Source organism: Meriones unguiculatus, chromosome 10, assembly GCF_030254825.1.
Source record: "Meriones unguiculatus strain TT.TT164.6M chromosome 10, Bangor_MerUng_6.1, whole genome shotgun sequence".
Taxonomy (NCBI): Eukaryota; Metazoa; Chordata; class Mammalia; order Rodentia; family Muridae; genus Meriones; species Meriones unguiculatus.
The window spans coordinates 61,677,950-61,705,585 of NC_083358.1; the positions used below are offsets into that span (position 1 = coordinate 61,677,950).

At 40.0% G+C, this 27,636-nt stretch overlaps 2 protein-coding genes across 6 annotated transcripts in view; both read left to right on the top strand.

The window, feature by feature from the left end:
- LOC110561558 (calcium-activated chloride channel regulator 3A-1-like) overlaps positions 1–5,268 on the top strand; it is a 30,883-nt gene extending 25,615 nt beyond the window's left edge. The window contains exons 12-14 of the mRNA XM_021658025.2: positions 181–348; positions 886–1,122; positions 4,697–5,268. Of these exons, the coding sequence (XP_021513700.1) occupies positions 181–348; positions 886–1,122; positions 4,697–5,028 (737 nt within the window). The 3' untranslated portion in view covers positions 5,029–5,268. The remainder of the gene's footprint in view (positions 1–180; positions 349–885; positions 1,123–4,696) is intronic.
- Positions 5,269–14,619: 9,351 nt separating this feature from the next.
- The window catches only part of Sh3glb1 (SH3 domain containing GRB2 like, endophilin B1), a 37,860-nt gene continuing 24,843 nt past the window's right edge, over positions 14,620–27,636 (top strand). For 2 of the 5 annotated variants that reach the window (XM_060392587.1, XM_060392589.1), the window contains exons 1-4: positions 14,742–14,906; positions 22,228–22,369; positions 23,539–23,667; positions 26,157–26,290. In XM_060392587.1, the coding sequence (XP_060248570.1) occupies positions 14,835–14,906; positions 22,228–22,369; positions 23,539–23,667; positions 26,157–26,290 (477 nt within the window). In that variant the 5' untranslated portion in view covers positions 14,742–14,834. Of the gene's footprint in view, positions 14,907–22,227; positions 22,370–23,538; positions 23,668–26,156; positions 26,291–27,636 lie in introns of all 5 variants that reach the window. The other 3 variants (XM_021658029.2, XM_021658027.2, XM_060392588.1) reach the window with 3 other exon arrangements.

Sequence of the window (27,636 nt, forward strand, 5' to 3'; positions counted from 1 at the left end):
ATTTCCTAAAACAACAGCATTTGCATGTAATCAAGCCAGGCTTTATATCAAAACATTATCATCTAGGGTTTAAATTGTGCTATACTTTCTGTTAAGCTCATATCATCTGTTATGTTCAAAAACAGTGTCAACGTTCCTTTTAACTTACTACATGACTAATTACTGTGTTTCATTATCAAGGTGTTGATACTGTTAAAAATGATGGCATCTACACAAGATATTTTACAGATTATAATGGAAATGGTAGATACAGCTTAAAAGTACGTGTCCAGGCAAGAAAAAAAACAGCCAGACTGAGCTTAAGACAACAGAACAATGCTCTATATATACCTGGCTATGTTGAAGATGGTAAGTGGCACTAAATATATATATTTCATGCTTCCATATAAATACATATATGTGTGTATGAATTATGTATCATGTAGTATATGTACATATCAAACACTGAAAAGGGTAACATACATGGAAAAGTCACATATAAAATTATGGAGTCATCCTTGTGATTCAAAATAATATTCATGCTAGCAGACCCAGCAAAAAACACATTTCCATATATTTTGTTAACATCTCCCTCAAGTTTGTTTCATTCCCAATGAAAAATACATTTCCTGACCTCGTAGAACACGCCCTGTGGTAAAAGCTAGGGAGCTGGATGAAACGCAGTCACTGTCACCACAGAACCCCCACGAAGGTGCTGGGTTAAGCTGAGTTAAAAGATAGTGTTAACTTACCACATTTCAAAACAATGCCTCTCAATATCAAAGGCAAGCTTTTCTTCCATTTCCCAATGTCTGCTATCAAGCTACATGAGCCCTGAGTAGCTGTAAGGTCAGCAAAAGATACAGACTACATGAGAGTTATTGATACCTGATGGTGTTTTTATAGGTAAAATTATACTGAATCCACCCAGATCAGGAATCCAAGAAACAGCAGCAGAAGTGACTGTGGATAACTTCTGCAGAGTAGCCTCTGGAGGGTCGTTTACTGTGTTTGGAGCGCCCCCTGATGGTAATCGCGCTAAGCACCCACCCAATAAAGTCACAGACCTAGAGGCTGTGTTTATAGAGGATCATATTCACCTTACATGGACGGCCCCTGGCAGGGTCCTCGATACAGGAAGAGGTAAGTTTGACAGTGAGTTTTAAAGTGTTCTAAATAAAATTGAATTGGCATTTTCCTAAAGTTTTTCTAGTGTCTCACTACAGTGTCTACTGTAAGCCAGGATTCATTTATTTTTATAAGTAAATTTCTAAATCTGTCTCTAAGATTAAGGCCCCCCAATCTCCGCTCCCAGTCTAAGTGAGCTTGAAATTACTTTGAGAACTAACACTAACAGCTTCCTGTTATAGTCTTTGTTTCCTAAGAACAATTTTTCTTAGTATTCCTGTACTTACAATTCTATTCATTGCTGGGAGCAATTGTATGCTGGATTGGCAAAAGGAAGCAAGAGAGCTTCCTAGAGGCCACCCACTCGTTTTTGGCTGACGAATGGATGTCTCCCTGGCTTAGGCAAAGCCCCAAGGGATTTTGCCTCAAGACTGCTAATTGGTGCTCTATTGCCTCCCTGCCCTTGTCTCATCTGCCTGGCATATTGAAACTGAGCATGAATAGACTCTCATTGCCTAGAGCACAGTATCCCTCCAAAGGTGCAGATTTCCTACAGATGGTTTTGTAATTCCTGATATTGATTCAAGTAATTTAAAAACCCTCCTTTAGTATAGCATAAACTTCTAGAAACTCTGTGAAGCTCCGTGTGAATTACACCAAAAAGGAAAATCAGATGAAACAAATTAATGATCAAGGCAATACATTCATTCTAGGTTGAGTCCAAGGATAGGGACCAGGTGTACACCACAATAAGAAAGACTATATTGATATAGAAACAAAGAATAAATAGTTAGTTATACGAAACAAGACAGACACCTGTTTCTTGGAAAAACCTTGACATAAAAGAAAAACTGCTTTGAACATACAATGTACATTTAAATAAAAACAGGATAAAACTTCTCCTTTAAATTCATAATGAGCATATAGATAAAACCACTGCTTTAAACTTATAATAAACAAAAGTATATAGTTAGATACAGTTCTAAGGAAAGAACTCAGAATCAATAGTCACTGTAAACTCCCTTTTAGCTTCATTCAAATGTGATGCCTGATTGTCTATGTATGTATGTATGTATGTATACATGTACGAAATTGTGAAGCCTGTTAAAATTTGTTTGTTGAAGCCATTGACACTTGTTTGCTTCATCCAAAAATCTGTCCATCTGTCTGATGGTCTATGTTTTCATGAATGGTCTCTGAGAGCTCCCTAGGTTTGTGTGAATGTACGGTTTTTCTTTCTTCTCGACAACCAGCAGCCCTGAAGGCATACTTTTTAAAACTCCTTTGTTTACATTTCTTTTATCTTTTTCTCCCCACTCCACCCCAATCCCTTCCAACACCCCAATATCAAGCAGGAGAGAGAAAGGGTTGGTGGGAGAGGAGGCCCAGTTCTCTTAACTGCTTTTTGCTGGTTAGGGTGATCAAGTTTCTTAAAGCCAGTCCAATCCTTGTTTCTGGAGATCTCTAACTTATTGTCTCACAACAGCAACGAGGAACAGCAAGGCGGGAGCAGGAGCAGGCTTGTTCTTTCTCAGAGCTCCTCATTCTCTGAGACTGGCATTTATTCTCTCTCCAGAATCCTCAGATTCAATTATCTGCAGCTGGCAAAGAGCTCCTCTCTGAACCAGCATGAGGCAAATAGTCTGATGTTGTGGACAATCTGAATCAGTCTCACATCCCATACCTGAGACCAAAACAAAAACACGTTTATATCACAACAGCAGCCCCAAACAGCAAGGCCACCAGCCTGAGAGTTTAAGAGTCAAAGTATAGACAGAGAGTTTCTCACTGTGACCAGCAGCCCCAAATAGCAAGGCTATCAGGCTAAGAGTTTAAGGGTTAAACTATAGACAGAGAGGGTATATCTCAACGCAATCAGTGGCCCCAAATAACAAGGCCTGAAAGATGAAGAGTTAAAATACAGCAGCCAGAGTCATCAGCTGAGAGTCAAGAGTTAAGAAAGTTCAGTGTTTCTCACCATGACCAGTGGCCCCAAATAGCCAGAAAGCTTGAGAATTAAAGAACAGAGAGAAACACTGGAAACACCAGCTTCTAGCCAGGATAGGTCTAGAGCAAAAGCCTTCGGACCCTCTTTATCATCAACGCTGCTGTACCCCCTCAGCCATCTCTGGACCCCAGGGATGTAGAAGCTTGTTTTTCATAACTCGTTGATTTGTTGGGTTTTCAAACACAATCAAGTTTCCAGAGGGGTGCAGATTGACACAAAAATTAAAGCTTTTCATCACATATCTGAAATATCTTCACATTTCCTGACAGCATAAAAAATATGGAAAGGGTGTATCTCAGTGGTAGAGTGCTTGCCTAGCATGCACAAGGCTCTGAGTTCAATTCTCAGCACCACATACAGGCATTAAATAACCAAACAAACTTATTTAAATAATTAAGTCCATACCAAGAGAGGGCATCAGATGTTTTCCTCTCACATTTCAAAACTTAGAAGATATTTTTATATCAATGACTTTGGTAGATTGCTAAAATTAGTGTGTGAGTCAACACTCGAATAGACCCCCCTCCTTTCCTTTCCTGATAAAAAAAATAGTAAAGGGGGGGACATTTCAGACAGCCATTAACACTAACTACTAAATAGTGATAACCACTTTTATATTTATAATTATAGCTAAAATAGCTACTTCTAGGTACAAATATTTTTAATCCAAACCAGAAACTTTTAAAATAGAAAATGCACCAAGTTCTGCCTTGCAATTCAAGCCAACAAATTTTCAAGGACTGTTTCTTGAGAAGTGGAGAGCAATGGAGGAAGATATCCAAAGTCAGTCTCTTGTGTTCATACATACACACTAAAACTAGAATTGAGAGCCATTAAAGAGTAGTAGAGGGGCTGTGGAGATGGCTCAACACTCAAGAGCATTGGTTGTTCTTCCAGAGGATCCAAGTTCAATTCCCAGCACCCACAAAGCAGCTGACAATCATGTTACTCCCATAGGGGACTATCTTCTGGCCTCTGTCACAGCAGACACAAACATGGTGCACAGACATACATGCAAGCAAAATAACAGACACATAATAAAATAAAATATTAAAAATAAATTTCAAAAAGAATAGAGTAGAACTAAGTGCGAGTCGAGGTCAGGCTAGGTCCTGAGCACATGCTCAATTCTGCTCCTCCAACTTCTGGGTCCTCTGACTCCTCCTCAGCTGTTCTGCTCCCACCTGTCTTTCCCTGACTGCTCTCACCTTGCTCTTCTTTCAACTTATTTTTTAAAAATAGAGGATACTATGGTCTCTACTGCACATGAACATTATGTGTTCCTTGTTCTAATTTAAACCTACGTTCTGCCCTTTCTGTCTTTCTGAAGGGAAACCTGGATTCTGGTGGAGAGCTGGTAATAGATGATGCTGAATTAAGTTTCCTGTGATTTTGAAACTGTTTTGAAATAACTGTTCACATGCTTGTCTTTAAAGTCAGTGCGGTGGGATAGCCTGACACAAACTGTACCCGGGCTCTCATGCGCTAAAGCTCGCATGCTCTGCTCATACCTCCTGCACAGGCGCAATGCAGTGGCGGAGACTGGTCCTGGCTAATGAACACGATGTCTCTCTTTTCCAGCACATAGATACATCATCAGAATGAGTCTGGATTTCCAAGATTTTAACAATCATACTTTAGTGAATACTTCTGGTCTGATACCTAAAGAGGCTGGCTCAAAAGAAACATTTAAATTCAAACCAGAAACTTTGGAAATACGAAACGGCACCAATGTCTACATTGTGCTTCTGGCTGACAATGTAGACGGCCTCACTTCGGATATCTCCAACATCGCACAGGCTGTCAAGTTCATTCCTCCAGAACCTGATATCTCTGCAATGGGTCCTAATATTTCTGCAATCTGTCTAACAGTCTGGGGGTTAACTGTGATTTTTAACTATATTTTAAACTAGAAAATATACTAGAACTAATCCAGTCTTGTATACACCCGTTAAGCACTTCTTTAGAGTTTATTAAACTCAATGTCTGCCGATCAACAATTATAACATAGACGTTTATATTCAAAGTTGAAAATTTCCTATCTGAGCTAACTAACACCAATTCTTTTGCTATATATAAATCAAGAATAATATTTCCTCAATCGGTTTGTTGTTCCGTTTATTATGAAAATAAGATACCTGTTCTGTTTCACAGTGTGATGCAAATTCATTTTGTATATTAACAAAATAAAAATTCATGCAAGCCTCTTGAAAGAAATTACACATACATAATAGCAAATGACTTTATAGTTTAATTATTTGTAAGATAGTTGAACAGTTTTTGTTTACACAACTGAAATCAAAATGGACTATGGGAGTAATTTGTAAAGAAAAATGGTCAAAAGTGGTCATAAAATCAAATGTCTTTTGTCATTTTCTAAAGGTGTTTCATCAGTACTAGGCACAAAATGATGAGCAAGAAAGCCTTTGCCTATGAATTAATTGTAAGCATCACAAATGATACTCTCTTTCTGTCCTGGGACTATCATTTGATCTTAAGAGCATCACCAAGATGTACAATTAAAACAGAAATTTTTGTCACTGTTGTAACCTTTGCATATAGAGCAAAACTTGGTATGTAGTAGATATTCAATAAATACTTGCTAAATAATTAACTCTTTTACACTCTCAAAGGAAAAACAAATTGGCCCAATCACACCAACAATATCCATACCATATATATGCATGTGATAATATGAGAACTTAAAGAAATAAAAATGATCTACTTTATAACATTAATCTTAAAGCACAGTTTCAGAAATTACATATACACACATAGGTGTAGATATGTGTGTGTATAGATAGATAGATAGATAGATATAAATCCTCAACAAAATGTGTACTCTAATCCAATGAAAATTAAGATAGTAGTGCTGCTATCTTATAAAAGAGCTGGTATGCTCTTCCTGAGAAAGAAAGTTTTATGCCTTCTTTTTAGGTAAGATTTCAAGAACTTTTTAAATATCTAAAAGGAAGAAGAGTCATGAAATCATGAAACATCAACAAACCAAATTCAAAATAACAAGTGAAAAACAGTATTACCAAGTTGGCTTCATGCCAGTAATCCAAAGATGAGCTAATATAAAATAACATCTGTATGTAACCACATTAATAACTGAAAAATGTATCAAGTTTCGATGAAAAGGGAAGGAATGGGAATTTCTGATAGAGGCAGTTTGGTTGTATTTGGTAACTATAAAAACATGCACACTGCTTACATGGATATATATAAGTGTGTGTGTGTGAGAGAGAGAGAGAGAGAGAGAGAGTGCACACTGTGTGTGTGTGCATGTGTCTGTGCACATGCGAGTGTGTCTGTGTGTGTGCACACACGTACACGTACGCATGTGCATTTGTGTTCCAGACTCTGTAAAGGAAAGTACTCAATAGATCTGGATATAAGGTTAGATGCTTGTAATCCTGTAATGGAAGTGTTGGGGTCCTTGTAAACTCAGTTATGCTTTTTGTTTTAATCCCAAGTGTGGGATTTTAGTGTGGGCTTTAGTTTGTAGGCAGCTGATAGATGTCTCGCGCTGGGTGTGGTCTTTGCCAGCTGGTAACCGCCTGCCTCATGTAGCATGGAGAGGGGCGTGGTGTAGGACTCTGAGAGATATAAAGATGAGAGCCCAGAGAGAGAAGGTGTGGCAGACGCTGTGGCATGTGGTGACTGGCAGTTTGGAGAGATCAGAAAAGTGGATAGTGTGGCGAGAAACACTTCTGGTGCAGCAGCTTGGAGGAGACTGCCTGCTGCATTGCTGTTAATGGAGAGCTGGCATCGCTCCAAAAGAACCCACAGACCCTAAGCAGCCAGGAGAAATAAAGAAGTAAAGAGAGGGTCTGCGGCCCCTCTCCCCACTAACCTTCTCTCTCCTACCTAGGGTTGAGGGGTGGAAAGAGAGAAGCTTTAAGGAACCGCTAATAAAATAGAGTTTAAAAATGAGCACAACATAATCTCACTACTCAAGAGGCTGAGGCAGGAGGATCACAAGATTGAGACCAGTGTGGGCTACATGGCAAAACATCATTTCAAAATACCTAAGAAACAAACTGTGGATTGGTTTTAAGAATTAGAACCGGAAGCCTAGTGGGATGCCTCTGCAGCTAAAAGCATGGGAAGCCTTTCCAGAGGACCAAGTTCACTTTGCAGCACCCACTGGAGGCTCCTAGCCATAGGTAACTCCAGCCCTAGGGAATACAGCACTCTCTTCTCACTGCTGTAGGTACATGTGATCCACAGACATTCATGAAGGCAAAGCATCGATGCATGTGACATTTTAAAATTAAGAATTAAAACCAAAAAAGCTCTAAATATTCAGAAGGAACTCAACAAGAAAGATGTAAGACATTCATTGCTCGACTCTTACATGGACCTGGTTACTTTCTGTGGCTAAACACTGACTAAAACCAATTCAGAGGGAAGAATGGGTTATTTGGCTGACATGTCCCTGTCCCAGTCTCTCACTGAAAGAACCGGGGCTGGAACCATGAAGAAAAGCTACTTACTGGTTTGCTCACTCTGACATGCTCCACTATACAATCCAGAACCTCCTGCGTATGAGTGAGAGCTCCCGCAGTGGACTGGGCCCTCCCACATTTATCATCAGTCAAGAAAATGTCTGCAAAGACAGGCCCAAAGGCCAATCTGATGGGGGCAATTCTTCAGTTGAGGCCTCCCTTCCCAGGGAACACTAGTTTGTATCAAGTTGACAATAAACAAAACAAAAGCAAACAAACAAACAAACAAACAAAAAGCTTACCAGCAAGTACAAAGCTGAAGGAACTGCATTAAACATATTTCAAACACATATTTCTGAGTAAGGAAAACTTCAGAAAGACAGGTAAGGTGTTATATAATGTATACAAATGCTTCTATATTTGTGAATATAAGTAGGCAAGAAATACACTAAACTTCATGAAGATGCTTTGGATAGGGACAAGAAGGTAATTTAAGCTAATGGTATTGAATTAAAGATGTATTTTATTTTTAAATTATGTGAGTGAGGGATGGGGTTATATAAATTAGAGTTCAGGTGTCATCAAAAGCCAGAGGAGGATGTCTGATCCCTTGAAGCTGGACTTGCAGGAGACTGGAAATCACCTGATGGGGGAGCTGAGATCTGAACTCTGGTCCTCTGTAAGAGCAGCAAATGCTTTTAACTGCTGAGCCATCTCTCCAGCCCATGATGGGATTGGTTTTGTTTTCTTCACTTAAACAATAATATTTTAACTCTAGATGTTGGTTGAGTGCAAAATAAGTTATTGTAATTCTTAGCTTTTCAATGAAAGCATAGTTGTTCGTTTTTAAAAATTAAACATTAGTCTTTACATGTGAACAGTCTATTGATACATTCAGACATACATGGGCACAAACTTTGGGTCATCGATCATGACTCAAACATCAGAGATTTTAAACCATGTTAATTGTGCTTTGCTCTCAGATTTATTGAACCATAAATGGCCACTACACTAAGTAACACACATTTTCTTGTTTAATTTTCATCTCATCATCACAGGGCAGATGTTATGATATATTTCCACTTTATTAATAAAAGAACTAAAGTTTAGGGATACGAAGTGACTTGCCCATGATCAGACTATGGCTACAAATGGTGTTGCTGACAACAGAGGTCTGTCTAATTACAAACATTATTCTCATTCCATGACCATCCTAATCCATTCCACAAGTCAACATCACCTGCCTGACATCAGAAAAATCCTCAGTATTAACAAGTCTCTCATTATTAAGACATTCTTAGTTTTTAGAAATGTGGTTTTTTTTATAAATAACCACAAATAATTAATTGGTTAAAGTTTTTAAAGAATAGTTATTTAACATCTTTAAAATCTAGTTTTCAAAATAAATTATCTCACTCAGAATATTTTATAGAGATGTATTCTGTGTGTGTATATGTGCACATGTGTTTGTCTACAAGTGAATATAAAAGTTAGAGGTCATCTTACAAAAACTGGTTCTTTCCTTCCACCCATGTGGGTCTTAGGAATCAAAGTCAGGTCATGAGGCACGGCAGCAAGTACCCTTACCCACTGAGCCATCCTTTGAGATGGTTTTATTTACTGCCATAATTTGAGGATACAACATTAAAATACTAGTAAAGTATCTGGCTTGTATTTGGCACTCAATGAAATGTTAATAGCGTTTATGTCTCTTAGATATTTTACAGTTGACAAAGTTCAAGGCTTAATGAAAAAACTAAAAAGAGAATTCTAACTTTCATACTCAATATACAACCACAAAACATCTACAACCTCAGTTTCAAAGTTATTGAAAAAGCATTCCCTCTTTATTAAACTAACATAAAAACATACTATAGCTTAACTGCAATTTTACTCAACACTTTAATTGTATAGCAATTAACTTTTTAGGCTACTCTGACATCTAGTGGAATAATTATAGCCATTCAAAATATATAAAATACACGCTTTCATTACTTTAACAACTAATAGCAGTTATAAATTTCAATTAATATTTACAATTGGTTTATCTTTTATTAACACTGCTGTTAATCCTAAACAGCTGTATACCCAAAACACCACACAGAGACTGGGTTTATTTAATTAACCTAGAACACAATGCTGGGCAATAGTTGTTCCATCCTAAACCTCCAAGCCCTCATAGGTTCCTAACATTTAGATTTCCCACATTATACTTGCTTTTAATGAAATCTTAGGTCCGGTTCATTGTCCACGTCGCTCCAAGATCTCTGCTCCTGCCTCTGTTCTCCCAACTCTCATCCCTTCTCCCTCTTCTGCCTCCCCACCTTTCTGTCCTCCCTCTCTTCCTGCTTCCTTTCCCTTGCTCAACATTGTGGCTAGTTGCTTTATTTTGGCATGTTTACACAAAGTTGAGACAGGTGATGAGATGCTTAGAATAAATAGCACAATGCAATGTCCAGATTGAAACCAGAAGTGGGGGAGAGAAATCAGCATTTGAATGAACAAGGGTAAAGTGTATATATTCCAAAAGAACATTATACCAACAAATAGCATTCTAAGTAAAAGGCAAATCATGTAATCACTAATGGTTTTTTATGTGCGTGATTGGCTGTTTGTTGTTGCTGCCGCTGTTGTTGTCGTTGTTGTTCCTGTTTGAGATGGAGTCTCACTAAGTATGTCACCCTGGCTAGCCTGGAACTTTCTATGTAGACCAGGGCCACCTTAAACAGACAGAGATCTACCTGCCTCTGCCACTCAAGTGCTAAAATTAAAGGCATGCACCACCACACCTGGCACTATGAGATTTTTCATATTAGAAATATATACCAACTCAAGATAACATGAAATATCACTTCAGATTTCTTTATCCCATTCCACTGATCTGGGTGACTGGCTAGCCATTAAATAAAATACACATGGTCTTCAGGCAGGTGGTAGATTTTGTTCTTTATCCTAAGACTACTAAAGAGACATTAATGGTTGAAAGCAAAAGATTTAACTTGATGAGAACATCAATTTTTAAATTTGGAAGATTTTATAGTTATGAGATCATTGGAAAGTTGCCTTTTGATGGGCTATTTGCTATTACTGAGGAAATATTGTTCATTTTACTTTAGGCGTGTTAATGGCATTACGGTAATACTTAACAAGAAACTTCATACCTTTTAACGATTTAGTAGATAAGATGAAAGAAAATTTTATGACATGTATGTATAAGCAGACCCTTGAACAGAGGCAACAGTTACAGAAAAGAATAAAGAAGTGGGGGGCTGGAGAGATGGCTCAGCAGTCAAGAGCAGGGTCTGCTCTTCCTAAAGGAACTGGGTTCAATTCTCAGCACCCACATGGCAGCTCACAACTGTCTGTAACACCAATTCTGATGGATCTGACACCTTCACACTAATGCACATAAAATTAAATAAATTATTTTTAAAAAAAAGAATAAAGAAATGACAAGTGAGACCTTGAGAAATCTCCATTGAAGTCCAAGAAAAGGAGGATGTAGGAGAAAGAAGCATTAGAAGTCCTACTTGAGAGGTAGCTGGACTATCAGAAGACTGATCTTTGCTGGATGACAGAGGCAGTTTTTATTGCAACAGAAGAGGAGAAGTGATGGGATCAAGTGGAAACAGGATGGAGAATGGTGGTCTGGATTGAGACGATAAAAACTTGCTGCACAAGTCCTGAGTCCTGATCCCAGAATGCTTGCCAATGCTAGGCATGGCTGCTTGCACCTGTAAGCTCAGCACTGGGTACAGAGACAGGAGGATCCCTGCAGCTCACTGCATACTCCTCTGACCTTGTCATGCAAGTGCATGGGCACATGTACCCACACATACACAGGAACACACATGCCTAAGCCACATACACAAAAAGTTAATTAATCTTTTAAGAAAGAACGCTTGTGGCCTGGAGAAACGGCTCAGAAGTTGGAAACACTGGCTGGTCTTCCAAAGATCCTGAGCTCAATTCCCAGCAACCACATGGTGGCTGATAATCATCTATAGTGAGAGCTGGTGCCCTCTTCTGGTGCACAGGCACAATGCAGGCAGAATACGGTATAAATAACAAATAAAATTTTTTAAAAAAACAAAGAATGCTTGTTTCTCTATATTTTCTAGTAACATTGGACATTACTGTTAACTCCATTTTACTCTCTACCAATAATAAAAACAATTTTAAAAACCAATACAAGTCAGCAGAGAGGAAAACAAAGGAAAGATGAATAAATACAATAGTTCCTTTTACTTCATTCTAATATGTAATTAAAATGAATAAAATGGATATGTCTAAGACTAAAACAAGTAGTTTGGAAAAGAGTCAGAAATGGTGTAGAAAAATGCATACCTGAATCCCAGCACTCAGGAGCCTAAGCAGGAAGATTACAAGTTCAAGACCAGCCTAAGCTACAGAAAGACCTTGATTCCAAAACAAATAATAAAGAGGAAAAAAGAAATTCTCATACAAAGTAACTGTGTGTCCTCCCTCGCCCTCCCTCTCTCTGTCCCTCCATCCCTTATTCTCTTACTCTGTTGTTCTCATTGTCAGACATGAGGGATGCACGGCCAAGTCTTGGCGCCCCAAAACTTGGGCGCGTATCACCCATGTTTCATCTATATTTACAGAGAAAGACAATAACCAAAATGTCAACACTGGCTAACCCTGAGAATTTGAGTTACTAGTTGCTTTCATGGCTGTTCGTTTCTATGCCGTTTGAATATTTTAACACCCATGGATTGTATTCATTAAATCAGTAATTTCTTGTGATCAGTAAAGTATTTGTTTTAAAATACAAAACTAAACATAAACAAGAAGTGGTATGTGAGTGTAGGCATGCACACACCCATTAGACACACCCATCTTAGACATACCTATACAAGGAGAGAAACTTAAGATAAAAGCAGTATAAAAAGATACAAATGCAAAGTCAAGGCTTCCTCCCCTTTCTGCTCCACAGCACACATAACCTTCCTACCTTTCTTCCTCCCTCCCTTCCTTCCTGCCTTCCTGCCTTCCTGCCTTCCTCTCTTTTTTTCATTCATTCATTAAAAGAAGCTGGAGAGTTGGCTCAGGACCAAAGTTCAGTTCTCAGTTCTCCAGTGCAGGAAGTTACAGTGTCTGTAACTCCAGGGGATTTCCCTTCCGGCTTCTGAGTACACCAGCCATGTGGTGCATGGACATACAAGCAGGCAAAACACCCACATACATGTTTTTAAAAAATCTCTTCTCACTGTAACTTACCAGATGCTCTTGTCTGCTTATTAATATATAGCAAAATTCACCCAAATAATTTAACTTTTCAGTTTTTGTTTAAAACAGCATTAAATGGCAAATTTTAGAGATATTATCACAAGTAAAAAAAAAAAATAGACCACAAGAAATTACTGTTTGTTTTATCACCTTTTAACAGGGTTCCCTTGCAACCACACACCACACCTACCTTTTTTCCTATAAGTTTTGTGTTAGTTAAGTTGGGAATGGAACCCATGGCCTAACACGGTACTCTTGGAAAAGTCAACCCACTGAACTACAGCCTCAGAATTTTCTCTTGATTTTTTTTCAATTATATAACTGACCTAAAACCTAAAGAGAGGTTCCAGGAGCATAAGACCCCTTTAGTTCTTGCACAACAACAGCAGAGCAAATGTTAACAGTTGCCTGTCCTATAACTATTCTCTCCTTCTTTGCTAACACAAGCTCTTTTTTGTTCAAGATAACAATATTTACTGTTAAAAAATAAGTGCTACTGTTCTCTCACAAACGCCCTTAGTTTTTTAACGGAGCGCATTACATTTATTAGATTGAATTGCCATTGTGAGGAACTAAATGGAGCAGTCCTAGCTAATGACATGAAAATCAACACTTACTAGCTGGGGGATATGGAAACGCTTGATTTCAAAAGGAGAAAGAACACTTAAGTCGGTGTGTACTTTTGCCTTTAGCCTTCATCTTCTTCTTAAGTTGGGAATACATTTGATACCTAGAGGTTCCAAAGGTATCTTGAGACATCAAAATGAAAGATACATGCTAAGAATAATAAAAGAGAATTTAGCATATACAGTGGTATGGTCCCCAGCATAAGGGGAGGGAGATGGAAAAGGAGGAACAAGAAAGAAAAAACAGAAACGGAGATAGTAGAATTATGAGTTTGAAGCCATCCTCAGGTACCTGCAGCCAGTCTATGTTACATGAGGCCTTTTCCCAAAAAACAGAAACTAAATTAGCTGAGTGCAGGGGGGGGGGAGGGGTGGCTCACTCCTTTATCCCAGCACCAGGAAGTGGAAGGCTGAGGCCCTGCCAGACAGTAGTTACTCGAGGGTAAAAGAATGAATATAGAGTGAATGAACCTAGCAGGGTGGAAACCTTGTCTTTCTTCCTCTACTGTCTCTCTGAAATGTTCTCACATGCCTTTCCAGGGGCTCCTAGATATTTCTAAACACCACAAGCCATCACAGGGACCGACCTCTTCAGCACCCGCTCAATGCCTGACACTCAGTAAGTCCTCAACGGTGAATGAAAGTAGAATAGGGCAGGAGAAAATAACGACAATCCCAGCAAAGCTTGGCTCGGTGACCACGCAAGCCACAGGTAGCCCTGGACACAGGACCCCATACAGGAAATCCGGGCCAATGATTCCATGGCTTCGGTTCTCTGTTTCCTCCTACGGAACATTTGTCCGCGCCTTTCTGTCAGAGATGCTCACTGAGGCTTCCTGGGAGAACCAGGGTGGGGTGAACCGCGGCACCGGGGGCTCCGGGTCCTGTTCAAGAACTTCCACGGATGCTCTGACCGAGCCTCAGCAGGGACTCCACCCGCCCTCCAGGGGTCGCTGTTCCCCGAGAGCCTCGGCGGCGACTCCACCCAGCGCTGACTCCGCGGTGACCCTCCAGGGGTCGCTGTTTCCGCGCGAGGTCCTCCCCGCCCCCACCCGCCCCCACCCCGCTCCGAGGCCACGCCCCCCTCCCCAGCCGGCTGTTTCCGCCGCTGGCGAGCCGGGCCTCGGCGGCTGGTCCCCGGACGCGACCTGCCTCCCGGTGGCCGCGGCTCCGCCAGCGCGTGCTCGGCGAGGCGCGCGCGCCCGGCGGCGCCGGCTCCCCTCCCGGCCTCCCCGGCCCCCGCCACGCCCTCCGCCTCCCCCTCAGGAAACGACAGCTGCGCGGGGCTGGCGCCGCCTCCCGCCACCTTCCACGTCCGCCCCGCCGCCCGCCCGGCGCCCGCCCTCCGCCGCTAGCGCAGCCGGCGGCCCTGCCCGCCCGCCGCCCGGCATGAACATCATGGATTTCAACGTGAAGAAGCTGGCGGCCGACGCGGGCACCTTCCTCAGCCGGGCCGTGCAGGTAGGACGGCGGCGGCGCCCGGGGACGCCGAGGGAAGGGCGGGCCCGCGACCGCGGCGCCCCGGGGGGGACCCCGGCCTGCCGATGGGCGCGGCCCGACGCCCCTCGGCCCCGCCGGCCGTTTCCGCGTCGCTCCGCCCAACCGCCGCTCGGGCGCCGGGCGCGGCGAGTCGGGACGCGGCCCGGGGCGGAGGCCTCGGTGGCCCGGCGCGGGAGGCGGGCGACGCTGAGCACCTCTGCGCCACCCCCACCCTTCCCCGCGGTCGCAGTCGCCCTCCGGGCCGCGTCGCAGAAGGGAGTTTCCCTTTCCTGCCCCTCAGCCCGGAGGAGCCGCCAGCTCTGCCCCCACCCGCCGTCTCTGCCCCTGGAGCTGAGCAAGCCGTGGGGGTCATGGAGCTCCCCCGTCCCTGTGGGTGTCCAGACTTGGCCACGGACGCGGGCCACCTGGGATGAGGGGTTCTCTGACCCGCTCCCCGGCCGGGCTGCAGAGCCGCGGTGAGGGGAGGACAAGATCGGTGGTGTTGCAACCGTGCTCCCATTGGTATGCGTCAGGCACACTTGGAGGGGAAAAGTTCACTGCGTCTCTGTATTCTGTAATCAAGGAAGTGTCAGCAATAGGGAACTTGGGCAGATTTTTACAGTCCACACCCGCGTTATGCAAACTCAGTTAAGTCTATGAACAGATGTAAACTTCACAACACGGTTTATAAACAATCTGCTGTTTAAGTTAGTGACATAGGGTAGCAACAGCATTCTCTTCTGTACAGAGAAAACAAAAGTAATGTCCCATGTGCCAGATTTACGCTGAACTACAGAAATCCCCTGTGTTGCTTCATCTCTGGTTTCCTTTACTCTAATTTTATTGGCACCGCTGATACCATATTGCATTTTCCTTGGCACAAAAAAGAATGGAGAGTTGCCCAAGGTAATGACTGCCTGTCTTATGAAAAAAACTAGTGTGGTGGGCAGTCTGCTGTAAATTTCACATTTGCTGCAGCCCTCTCTCACTTTGCCAGAGAGGCATTGTCAGCCCTCATATAAAAGGAAGCAGCCTCAGCGAGGGAAAATAACTCGACTGGCTTGCTAGTATGCAACCAGTTGCCCTCTGACCTACTACTACACTAAAAGCTGATTTTTCTCCCAGAATGAGCATTGCGGTCTTAAGGTATGTAGAACAGCAGTATGATGTGGCCCGAAAAGAACCATGGAAAAATCTGAACGTTTTATTATCAACATCAAGTATTATCCCATCTCAGAGATGGGAAATTCCATCCAGAATGTGGTTTTCTGGACAGACGTGAGGAGTGACACGCTAACTGCCATACTTAACCCCTTACTCTCCTTCCTCCCCAGAAATGTGTGGTTCAATAATTGGGGGGTGAAATACAAAATTTTTAGACTTGACATTGACTTCAGTAGAGGACCACAAAGGCTGTGGTAATTTTTTGTTTAGTGCTGTTTACCTCTTCCTCTGGGTATTTAGTGAAGACGTGACACTGCCTAATGCCACAGTTTAATACAACTAACTATGTTTCAGACACATAATGCGTTCTGCCTCAACAGGGCACATTTACAAAATCCAGTCTAAACTATTGAAAGACTCAACTTTAAAATGTAAATCTAGAAAACTTGGTAAAAGTTGCACTTCCCAAATGAATTTTAATTGCTCGTTGTTTGCAGTGCTTTTTAAAAAGGCTTTTAAGTTGTATCGTATGTGAGGTGGCAAATAATTGTCTCTCCATTCGTAGTCAAGCGCATATTCCAGGTTTAGCTTCAGTGTTAGGAACAGCACTGATTGACAGCGAATAAAATCAGCAAAGTGTTTCTCCTCATGAAGCTTGAGTCCAGCAGGATGCAGACTGGGTGTGTGGGTGGGGGGAGCCACTGGGGAGAGTGGCGGTGGCAGTTGTCATTGCTGCAGCTTTGAGTAGGATGCCGAGCCAGGACACCTTCGTGGAGCAGTGGAGACACAGGGAGATGTACTGTCTGTTGTTTGGTTCTTATTTTGGAAGAAAGGTATTTCAGATAAGAGAAACAAGTTGGAACACTCTGGGCGCTAGGGATACAGGGGAGACCAGCTGGGAGAAAGCTGTGACCGTGGGGCCACATGTGACTTAGCTGACAATGTCAGCTGTCAGAGTAGCCCTGGAGTAGGAGACAAAGATGTGAAAAATGACTCCACGGAGTGTTCAACCATTTATTAAGGAGGGAGTTAAAACTGAGATTTTGATTGTGTCTTTTAATGTTAAGACTGTCAACATTACATACTGAAAACTTATGGTGAAAACTTAGAAAGTTTGAGGTTCGCTTTACAGCTTTTCAGAAGACAAGACCAGGTAGTTGAAAGCAGATTAGCAGAGTGTTGATAGTTGTTGAATTCTGGGTAAGGGCTTATGAAGTTTCATTATACTGTTTTTCACCATACTGTTAGTCTTTTGTTTGTTTAACACATTCCATGGTATTTTTTTAAATTAAATCTATAAGGAAAAGAGGGTATTTTTTAAAATGCAGCATGAAATCAGGAATGCTAGCATATTAGTTACGACAAAACACTGTTTTCTTATTCCAGCATTTAGTCAGTAACTGAGTTATTACTCTGAGCTATGGTGATATCTGTACAATACCAAAGTGCCAGGTTTCACGCTAAGAATAGTTTAAGAGCTGCACCAGTGACTCTTTATAAGCAAGAATAGTAGAAGTAAGCTTTCTCACTGCTAAACAATTTCCTTTCAAATCAAATTGCACTTTTTTTGTCCTTAAATCTATTCTTTTAAATTTTATTTTATTTTTATTAATTAGTTTATTCACTTTGTATCACAGCTGTAGCTCGTTTTTACTGTTGCTGCCAATTCATGAATTCGAGAATATTTACCCATTTATTCAATTTAATTTCAGTTTAACGGGCACTTACAGTATAGCAAACACATTTGACACAGGGTATACAATACTATGAAGTTATGGTCTTTTTCTTTTTCAAGTACTTATGATCCTGTATGGGGTCTTAGCCACTGATAATTACTTTTGATTGCTTTTCTGTTCATTTTTTTAATTATTTATTGTTTTATTAATTATAGTTTATTCACTTTGTATCCAAGCTGTAGCCCCTCCTTAGTTCCCTCCCAACCCCACCCTTCCTCCCTCATCTCCCATGCCCCTCACCAAGTCCACTGATAGAGTAGGTCCTCCTCCCCCTCCATCTGACCCTAGCCTATCAGTTCTCATCAGGACTGGCTGCATTGTCTTCCTCTGTGGCCTGATAAGGCTGCTCCTCCCTCAGGGAGAGTTGATCAAAGAGCAAGGCACTGAGTTCATGTCAGAGACAGTCCCTGTTCCCCTTACTAGGGTATCCACTTGGAGACTGAGCTGCCATGGGCTACATCTCTACAGGGGTTTTGGTTATCTCCATGCATGGTCCTTGTTTGGAGTATCATTCTCAGAAAAGACCCCTGGGCCCAGATTTTTTGGTTCTGTTGCTCTCCTTGTGGAGCACCTGTCCCCTCCAGGTCTTTCTATCTCCCCCTTCAAATTGCACTTTTAAAAGGATCATTCTCTGGTCAACTTCTGTAGGTGCTTTCATTTTACTTAGACATTTTTATTAAAAATTATTTTTTGTTGTAAAAAGAAACATGAGTTCAAAACTATTCATGTATATAATAGGCAAGTCTTGGTACTTAAAAACCTGTTAGGGTAGAATATATAAGTGACTGAATTTTATTAATTCATTTAATGCTCTCAGCTCAGACAATTCTTAAAGCTATGTTCAGAGAGAATATGTAAAGAATTACACTTTCTATCCCCGTGCCATTTTACTGTGCTGTAGCTGAAACTATGAAAAACTGCATCAGCTCATACTTTTTGAGAAGTTCAGTTCCTAAATATAAGATCACGGGAAATACTCTATTTTTTTATTTCTGGTAAAGAAATTTAAATTATTTCAAGTTAGAAACATTAGCAGTGTTACATCCCCTTCCTGCCTCTTTTTTTTTCCAAGATAGCAATTAAGCCATCCTTAATTCAGTAATTAGCTGAGTATCCTGTAAGAAGCAGAGATAGGTCTACAATACTGTAAGCTAGTACACAGCACAAGGACACAGACTTATGGTATATTTGGATCAAGGGAGTAAAATAAAATTGCTAAACAAGTAAATTATTCAACCCCAATACTTAAACCTTAGACATAGTTTGAATCACTCCAATCCTATTCATCACTAGAATTATTGTTCTTACCTGTGTGATTTCTTTAAATATCTGATATAAATAAGATACATAACTAAGTATATGGAATTTTTGAACACAGACTAAGTCCTGACATTAGGAAATTCAGAAGCATGACAAAGATGCATTATCTTATTGGGTGAAGAAAGGAAAATATTTTACAAATAAGCTGGGCATGGTTGCACATAGCACAGCTGTCTGCCTCTCAATAGTGGTGGTGGTGGTGGTAGTAGATAGATTTCTTAAAACTTTGAAAACTAAATAACAGAACTGTGTTTACTGAAATGTGAAGCGTAGATGTGAGTATAGTGAGAACAGAGAATGAATGTGAGCATGGTACCTAAGTACCTTGGTCATGTGGACCTTCCCTGAGAACTGTTTTTCTAAACAGATTTCTACATTCAGACTCTTAAGGAAAGTTTCCTGTTACCCATGAGGAGTTTGCTGTTACTGCCTTTGAGAGTTTGTTATTTTGTTCATTGTAACTGAACTACAAAGTAAAACCTGCTCATTTTTGCATCTTCTTACTGTCTAAGTCACTGTTGTAGTTTGCTCTCTTTTGCTGTGATAAGCACCCTAATGAAAACCAATGTGGGAGAGAAGGGGTTTCTTAATCTTACAGCTCCTACCTTCTGATCATTTTAGCTCTGAAATACTATCCCAAAACTTGCTTGAATCCTAACTTGTCTCAGTAAACTCAGTGATTATTACAGTCACTATCATAAACACCACAATCAGAGTTTCTAATCTGCTCCTTTAAATATAGTACGTCTAAATATGTTAGACAAAACTGACATTTTGCATACTAGAAAGGGAGCCTGTATTTTCATAATTCTTAGATAATTCATTTCAGTTCTACCCTTTAACAGAGACTAAATGTTGTTATTAGAAGGATACCTTACACAAGACTGACCTAATAATGATTTTAAATTAATGATGTTATTAATCTATTCTTTGAAAGTCTATTCTTGGTTATAATAGAGATTTCTATAAGGAAATTATGTTTACTGTACATTAAAGTGGTAATAATAAACCTGTAGAAAGAGCAACTGGAAATCATCAAAAGAACACTGTGTGCCTCCCCCTCCTTAAGTCTTTGCTGAGCTCATCTCAGTGGCAGATGAGCTGTTCATTTCTCAGGGTTGCTGTTCCCTCTAGACTCCCCTGCTTCTTCCAGGCTCATTTCTTCCCCGGTGAAGATGTCCCCAAGTCTCCTGATTTCTCCTCTTCCAAATCATTATATTCTTCTAGATGGAAATTTATTATGTCACTCAAAAAAAAAAAAATAGAATCACCCACGTTGGTCTTCTGTGCAGCATCTTTACATCCTTATTCTTGAATATTTAGGGGTTTTTTTTTCTTCTCTATAAAAAATATTAGATTCTTAAGAACAGATACTTTGCCTGGTTTGTTGGAAACCTGAATGCTTACCCTAGTACCAGCACACATATAGGTTCTTAATACTGTTGAAGACCAGGGAAATGGATCAGTCAGGAAAGCCCTTTTCAGCATGCCTGATAACTGAGTTCCCCAGGGCCAACATGACTAAAGGTGAGAGCAAGTTGTCTTCTGACTGCCACTTGTGAGCATTTGTGTATGCACACATACACACATTAAATAAAACGGAATTTTACATTTTTAAAGAGAAGCTCGATATTTGTTGAAGGAACAAATGGCATATATTTTAAAAGATAAGATCATCTCTTAAGGTCCACCTAAGTGTGTTTCTTGTGCTTTCTGAGTTTTACCTAACCATTGAAGGGAAAGCTTTAACATGTAAAATTCTAACATATTCCTCTACAAAAGGTCTACTAGTTAAAATCCTTTAGAATAAGAATGCCAGGCTCTCTGCTAAAAATGAGATTGCAGTTTACATGGCTGACCTCGGGATCAGGGTTTGCCATTGTTGCTGCCCAGTCCTTAGTCATAGTGTGCTGCCTGTGTATGGTGTATGGCAAGTTTGGGAGTCTTGAGAAAGTAGCTCTGAAACCGCTGTTACTCACTGACTTGGTCTCTGGCCCTAGATAGGGTTGTTGGTGAAGAATATGATGAAGGACCTTCAGCAAAGAGTGCTGATAGTCCTTTGAAAGCATTAAGCTGAGAAGAATGAGGCCCAAAGAGATGGATATAAAACTACATTTTCCTACATTAAAGGAGAAAAGCCATATATTCTAGAAGAAAATTACATGTGACATAAGAGCCTCAGATATCACATCTGTTGTTTAACTGAAAGTATCCAGAAGGCTCCATATGATCAGCAAGAACACTTCCACTGTGGTCTCCACTGTGTGCCTCAGCAGATAAAGATGCACATACTCCTGCAGACAGAGGACCTGAGTTCAGTTCCCAACACCTGCATCTTGTGGCTGACAACCCTCTGTAACTCCAACTACAAGGGGTCCAGTGCCCTCTTCTGGAATCTATGTGCACCTACACTCTCAGACACACAAACACATACTTTAAAAAAAAAAAAACAAAAAACTTCTACTGTATGAAAGTAGCCTACGAACACAATGATGGAACATACCCTGGAGAAACAACCAAAATGATGCTTGCTCAGAAGACCCCATAAATGTATAACTTGGGTATGGTTATAGAACAATTAAAATATTTTAAATTTTAATAATAATTACCAAGCTCTAGGCAGAGAGATTTGTTTCTATAGACACTCTTACTTAATCCTTAAAACATGTATTGTTTGGGAAGCCAAGGCAGAAAAAAAGAGCCATTCTACAGTAAACCCCATCTGAGAAGGATATATCCAAAAGGAAAAAAAGCCTGCAAAGCTTGCCCATGTCAGTAAGCATACAGTTAGGATATCCAAACCTCAGGATTTATGTGAGGAATATTTATGTGCCATGAAATACAGAGTCCACATCATGCAGTTTAGCAGAGGGTATAGTCATCACAGGTACTATGGTAGGAGTAGGAGGATGGATTGACACAGGCACAGAACAGCGCTCATAAGCAGTGACTGAAAAACAAGAGTGGAGTGTAATCATAGGTTTACGATTGCTTGGATTTGAATTTGATTTTTACTCATTGATAGTTTTCTGTGTATTTGAGGTGTGTTTACATATTTATATGTGTGTTTTGTATAATCACAGTTCACAGAAGAAAAACTTGGCCAAGCAGAGAAGACAGAATTGGATGCTCACTTGGAAAACCTCCTTAGCAAAGCTGAATGTACCAAAGTATGGACAGAAAAAATAATGAAACAGACTGAAGTGTTATTGCAGCCAAATCCAAGTAAGACATTTTACTTCTCCTCTGCCCTAAGTATTGCTAGTCAGTGGTTTCCAGGTTGAAAGTATTTGTGTCTTCAGAGTCTATGGTTTTTTTATGTATGTGTGATTTGGGGTAGAGGAGATGATGAATGCTTCTGCATACCTCCTAATACATTTACAAATAACATTATGCAGGACTTTTTAAAGACTTGACTTTATATTTTCCCATAAGTCATTACCCTTAGACAACCTCAAAGTGTTGAGGATCAGTGCCTTGCAGATGAGGTGTGCACTCTTCTTACAGAATGGAACTACTAAGTGAGCCTGTCATGCAACGTAGCAAGCTAACTGGAAGTGGAGCTTCAGCTAGCACCAAACGTGTTGACATGTAGTCCTTTAAAGGTACTCTTGAGGTACCAAACTGAAGGGGAAGGGCATCAGTGCATGTTGTCCTTTCCTCAGTGCTACTGTGAGCACATTGTGAAGTTCCGTAGTCTAAAATTCAAGTGTTATAAAAATAGTAATAATTGTGTGCCCCTGCACTTAGCCTGTCGAAACCTCTAAAAGTACGAGAGTGAGCCTTGAGTGAGGCGTCTTGTCTGGGCATCCTGGGCACAGTGCAGAAACACTTAAATTATCATACAAGATATGACTCTTAGACCTCAGATACTTTGAATCCATATTTCTCTAGCTGAATATTTCTGATTTTAAAATCAGAAATATAACTTCAGAGTAGATTAAAGGCAATTTCAGTAGATACTAAGTTTATAATTTCTCTTCTGAAACTTAAAATCTCAAAGAATACCCAAATGTCAAGTTTAACTTTAGAATGTTTTTGTGCCTAGATACGTTACCAGGTTTCTGAATTGTAAGCCTTTAGCGATTATAGAATAGTCAGCATATAATTATATAGAGCTATACTTAAAGATACATGCTAGAATAAATTCTAGTTTTGTGTTTTTAAGAGGTAGTCAGTGACTGGAAGGTGAACAGTCTCTTAAATTTTGCTCTTTTGAAATAATTGCTAACTCATTTAAAATTATTTTCATTGGCTTTGGTTTGTGGAGTAAAGGTCTTCAAGGGTAATGGCGGCTGGCCTTGGATTCCTCTAGAGCCAGAGTCTCAGGGATGTGTTACCATGCCTGGCTCTTTTGCTCTTGTGAACACTGATGTTTCTAACTTCTCTTCTAGATGCCAGGATAGAAGAATTTGTGTATGAGAAACTGGATAGAAAAGCACCAAGTCGTATAAACAACCCGGAGCTTTTGGGACAATATATGATTGATGCGGGGACTGAGTTTGGCCCGGGGACAGCTTATGGTAAGTGAAAGCGAAAGGTTCTGAACAGAAATATTCCCACATTTAGATTTTTACTATTAAAATATGATAGAATCAGTGTTAACATCAAGTTTATTATGTTAAATTTAATGAAAAAATACATAATTATTTAGAGCAGTCACATCTTTTTTACATCTAAAAATTAATACTTCTGTTGTAGTACTCATTGTTATAGTGACTTACATTAAAACTTTGAGTGTTTATTTATTTTATATTAGAAGTACTTCACACCTAGTAAGTATTTGGACAGACCACATTGCTTTTGTTTAACTTTTGCGACATCAGCACCCAGAGGTTGTCAGTAGTCACCATCTCTGGAAATGCAGAATGCATTGCATTTCTAGCTCATGTTTTCTGTCATGTGTTTACAGGTAACCTGGCTTCATTAGTTGCTGTAGTAACATATTCCTTTGGGGGGGTTGTTTTTTGTTTTGATTGTTTGATTTTGCTTTGTGTACATGTGTGTGAATGTGTGTTCCTATATGAATGTGTCTGCACGTGCCACAGTGCTCATGCAGAGGTCAGAGGACAACTTGAAGGAATTAGGTCTCTTCTTCTGTCCTGTGGGTCCCAGGGATCAGACTCAGGCTGTCAGGCTGTGTAACAAACACCTTTACCTATTAAGCTATCTCTGGCCCTATACAGACCTCAACATGGTTCTATTATCAGACCTAATTTTCTATGACTAGGACTACTTCAGATTTCTATAGCTAATAGACTCTGTGTCAGAAGGTAATAAACCTAAATATCATTTAATGCCATAAATCAATTGAATTGCTGAGTGTGTATGTGTGTAACATTGAACTATTTACAGTGTAATCTTTATAATTCTAAGTCTGAGAATCTGAAATGGTTAAATTTGAAATTAAACTGTAACTGGTAATTTTAGAGAAACTTCTTGCTTTATGTATGATGTATTGCTTGTTCTGGACCACTGTCTTTGCCTATCAGAAACCTAGTATAATAGGAATATTAAAATATTTTAGATTGTCTTTTTTTTCTTAATCTGTTTGCACTTTTAGTAATTCTGCTGAACGTATCTGGTAATTGGAACTAGACTCTGAGGATACATTACTAGAAAATAGTGGCTAAAAAATGGATATCCCAGGCATTGGTCTAAGCACAATTATTTTGGTGAATCCTCATTTTTTATACCTTTTGGAATCTTGAGACAGGATCTTGCCGTGTAACATTTTTAATAGTAGAAATTCTATAGTGCCCATTTTAAAAACGAGGAAATTTAGGTTTGAAGAGCCTAAATAATCTGTGACCATACTGCTAACAGATGTCTGTACCCAGAGACAGGAGTTCTTAGCTCCTTACTAAGCTGGATCTAATCTCATTTTAACTAAGAGGATTAAGCTAAGAGTCCAAGCTAGCTGGAGGTAGGACTGGAAATGGAATCCCAATTGCAGCATTCCATTTCTGTCTGCTCTGCTCTCTAACTCTGTTTTGCTACTTTAAATGTTTACGTGTTAGGGTTTACCTTTTGTTAAACATGAGCTTATTTGTCTGTCCCTCCTTCCTTCCCAGGGACAAAGGGTTTCTTTTGGCTCACACGTCCAGATTACAGTGGGGTCACGGCAGGAAGTCACAGAGCAGACACCTAAAAGAGAGAGATCATTGCTTCTGCATTAAAAGCAGAGATGAAGCCTTGTGCTCGCCTCATCCTGGTTCAAGTCAGAAGTCTCTGCCCAGAGAAGAGTTCCACCCACAATGAAGATGTGTGCTCCTACCTCAGTTAACAGCCCCCCCTCCCCGCCGAGGCATGCCCAGAGGCCCCCTCCTAGGCAATTGTAGATTCTGTCATGTTGACAATTAATACTATCCATCACTCCTAGCATATGATAACAAAAATGAATGGATTTCACATAAAGCTTTTTAAATGTCTTCAAGCTTTCCAGGTTTGATGTATAGGCTGTCCTTTGAACCATGTGACAACCTAGGGAGTCCAAAGAGGTAGAAGGAAGCCCTTGTTTTGAGAAAAGGTCCATGGGTGCTGATTGCCCCTGGACATATGCCTAGTGAATGCGGCCCCTGAGAGTTCCCATTGTCCAACACCTCAGGCTGCCCCTGGTGCCTCCGCAGGAGCTCTTCATATAACTCTTACTTATAGAATTTGAGGTGTGAATAGATATATATAGAATCTGATAATGTAGATTGCAACTTGACCTACTTGTTGAAACACTTTATTTTGTACTGGACTATGTCTCCAGGCCAGCTATGTCTTCCATGTATCTGTCCTCTTTAATCTCATTGTTAGAAATCATAGTTACGATAGGCAGTTAATTCATATTTATCTTTTTTGTTTAGATATTTACCTTAAATTTACTTTCGAATAACCTGTTTTATTCTGCTGAGGTAAACAGGCTGGCAACTAACTTTTAAGCAGATCAAGTAGGTAAGTTATATGATTAATTTTCTGATATTACTAGACCACTAAATACACACAATTTTTTGTTCTTTTGCAGGCAATGCCCTTATTAAATGTGGAGAAACACAGAAGCGAATCGGAACAGCTGACAGAGAGCTGATCCAAACATCAGCCTTAAATTTCCTCACTCCTTTAAGAAACTTTATAGAAGGGGATTACAAAACAATCGCAGTGAGTTGGAAAACATTCCCTTTTCACATAGTTTAGATTTATGCTTCATTTTAAATGAATAATCTACCCTCTTAGGAATGATAAATGTTGAAGATTAAAATGCTTAAATATTCTATACAGTGCATATTCACCAGAACACAAACTAAACCTCAAGAAAGGGCTGTTAGTAACATAAGCCCCATTTTTTACTCCTACCATGTTGTTTATATGCCTGTACATTGATTATTCATGCATTGCCAACACTCAGATCTATGGAGAAATTCCTGAAATAATTATGAAAATAAAATATCACTATAGTATACTTGTATGTTAATTTAAACTGGAACTGGAAACCTAATTATTAAAAATTATATTTTTGTTCCTATACTTTAGCTATATATTCCAAGAACTGTATTGTTTTAAAATGCTGTTTACTGCTGAAGCATAAATATTTATGTTGTTACTTTCTTTCTAAACTTAGTCTGTTAATCCAGAAATCTTTTCTTATAACTGACAGAGAATGAAGCTCTTCGTGAATAATTCTCCATAAGACTTTCTCAGTGTTACTCATTGTTGTATATATGACCCCAAACTTTAATTTGCATATTACATGCTCAGAATGTCCTGGAAGGTTTCAGTATGTTTACCATGGTTTCTGTGTACATAAGTGGATTGAGCTTTGCTTGAATTGAAGTAACTAGCTTAAGCCAAGACTATGGCCTAGTGGTAGAGTGCTTGCCTAGCATGATGAATGCAGGTTCAGTCCCCTCCATTAAAAAATAATAATACCATGTCAATAGAATAAAATCTGATATGTGGATTATAAAAATTAAGAAAACAGACTCCGTTGCAGTTAGTATAAAGCATTATATAGTAACTTGAGTTATTATAACAATATATTGTTTATATATTATTCGCCTGTATATTTGAAATTCTGTTTTGGAGGAGTTGAGTACATTTGCTGCTGTGACATATTAAGAACACCCTGCCCAGTCTGTAAGGGAGATCACATAGGACTCCACAAAATCGAGCCCTAGGCCTCTCTAACAGCCTGGAACAGCTTGTCAGCCTCCGACACTGTAGGCCAGATGACTCTTGGTTGTGGGAGCTGGACTGCACTGTAGGCTGGTTCACAGCCTCCCTGCCTTCTGCCCAGTAAATGCTTTTGATACCCTCTAGTGTGACAACGACGATACTGTCAGAAGTTCCCCAGAGGGAAACCTGGTGGGAGGGAAACATAGCAGGATACTAAAACCTTTGTTTCTGGAACATCTTTTCCAGATTCCTCAGAATCGGGAATGTTTTGAAGTAGTTTTAAAAGAGAAAGGGGGAAATGCTAGGTATAATATGCCTGTAACTTTGGCATT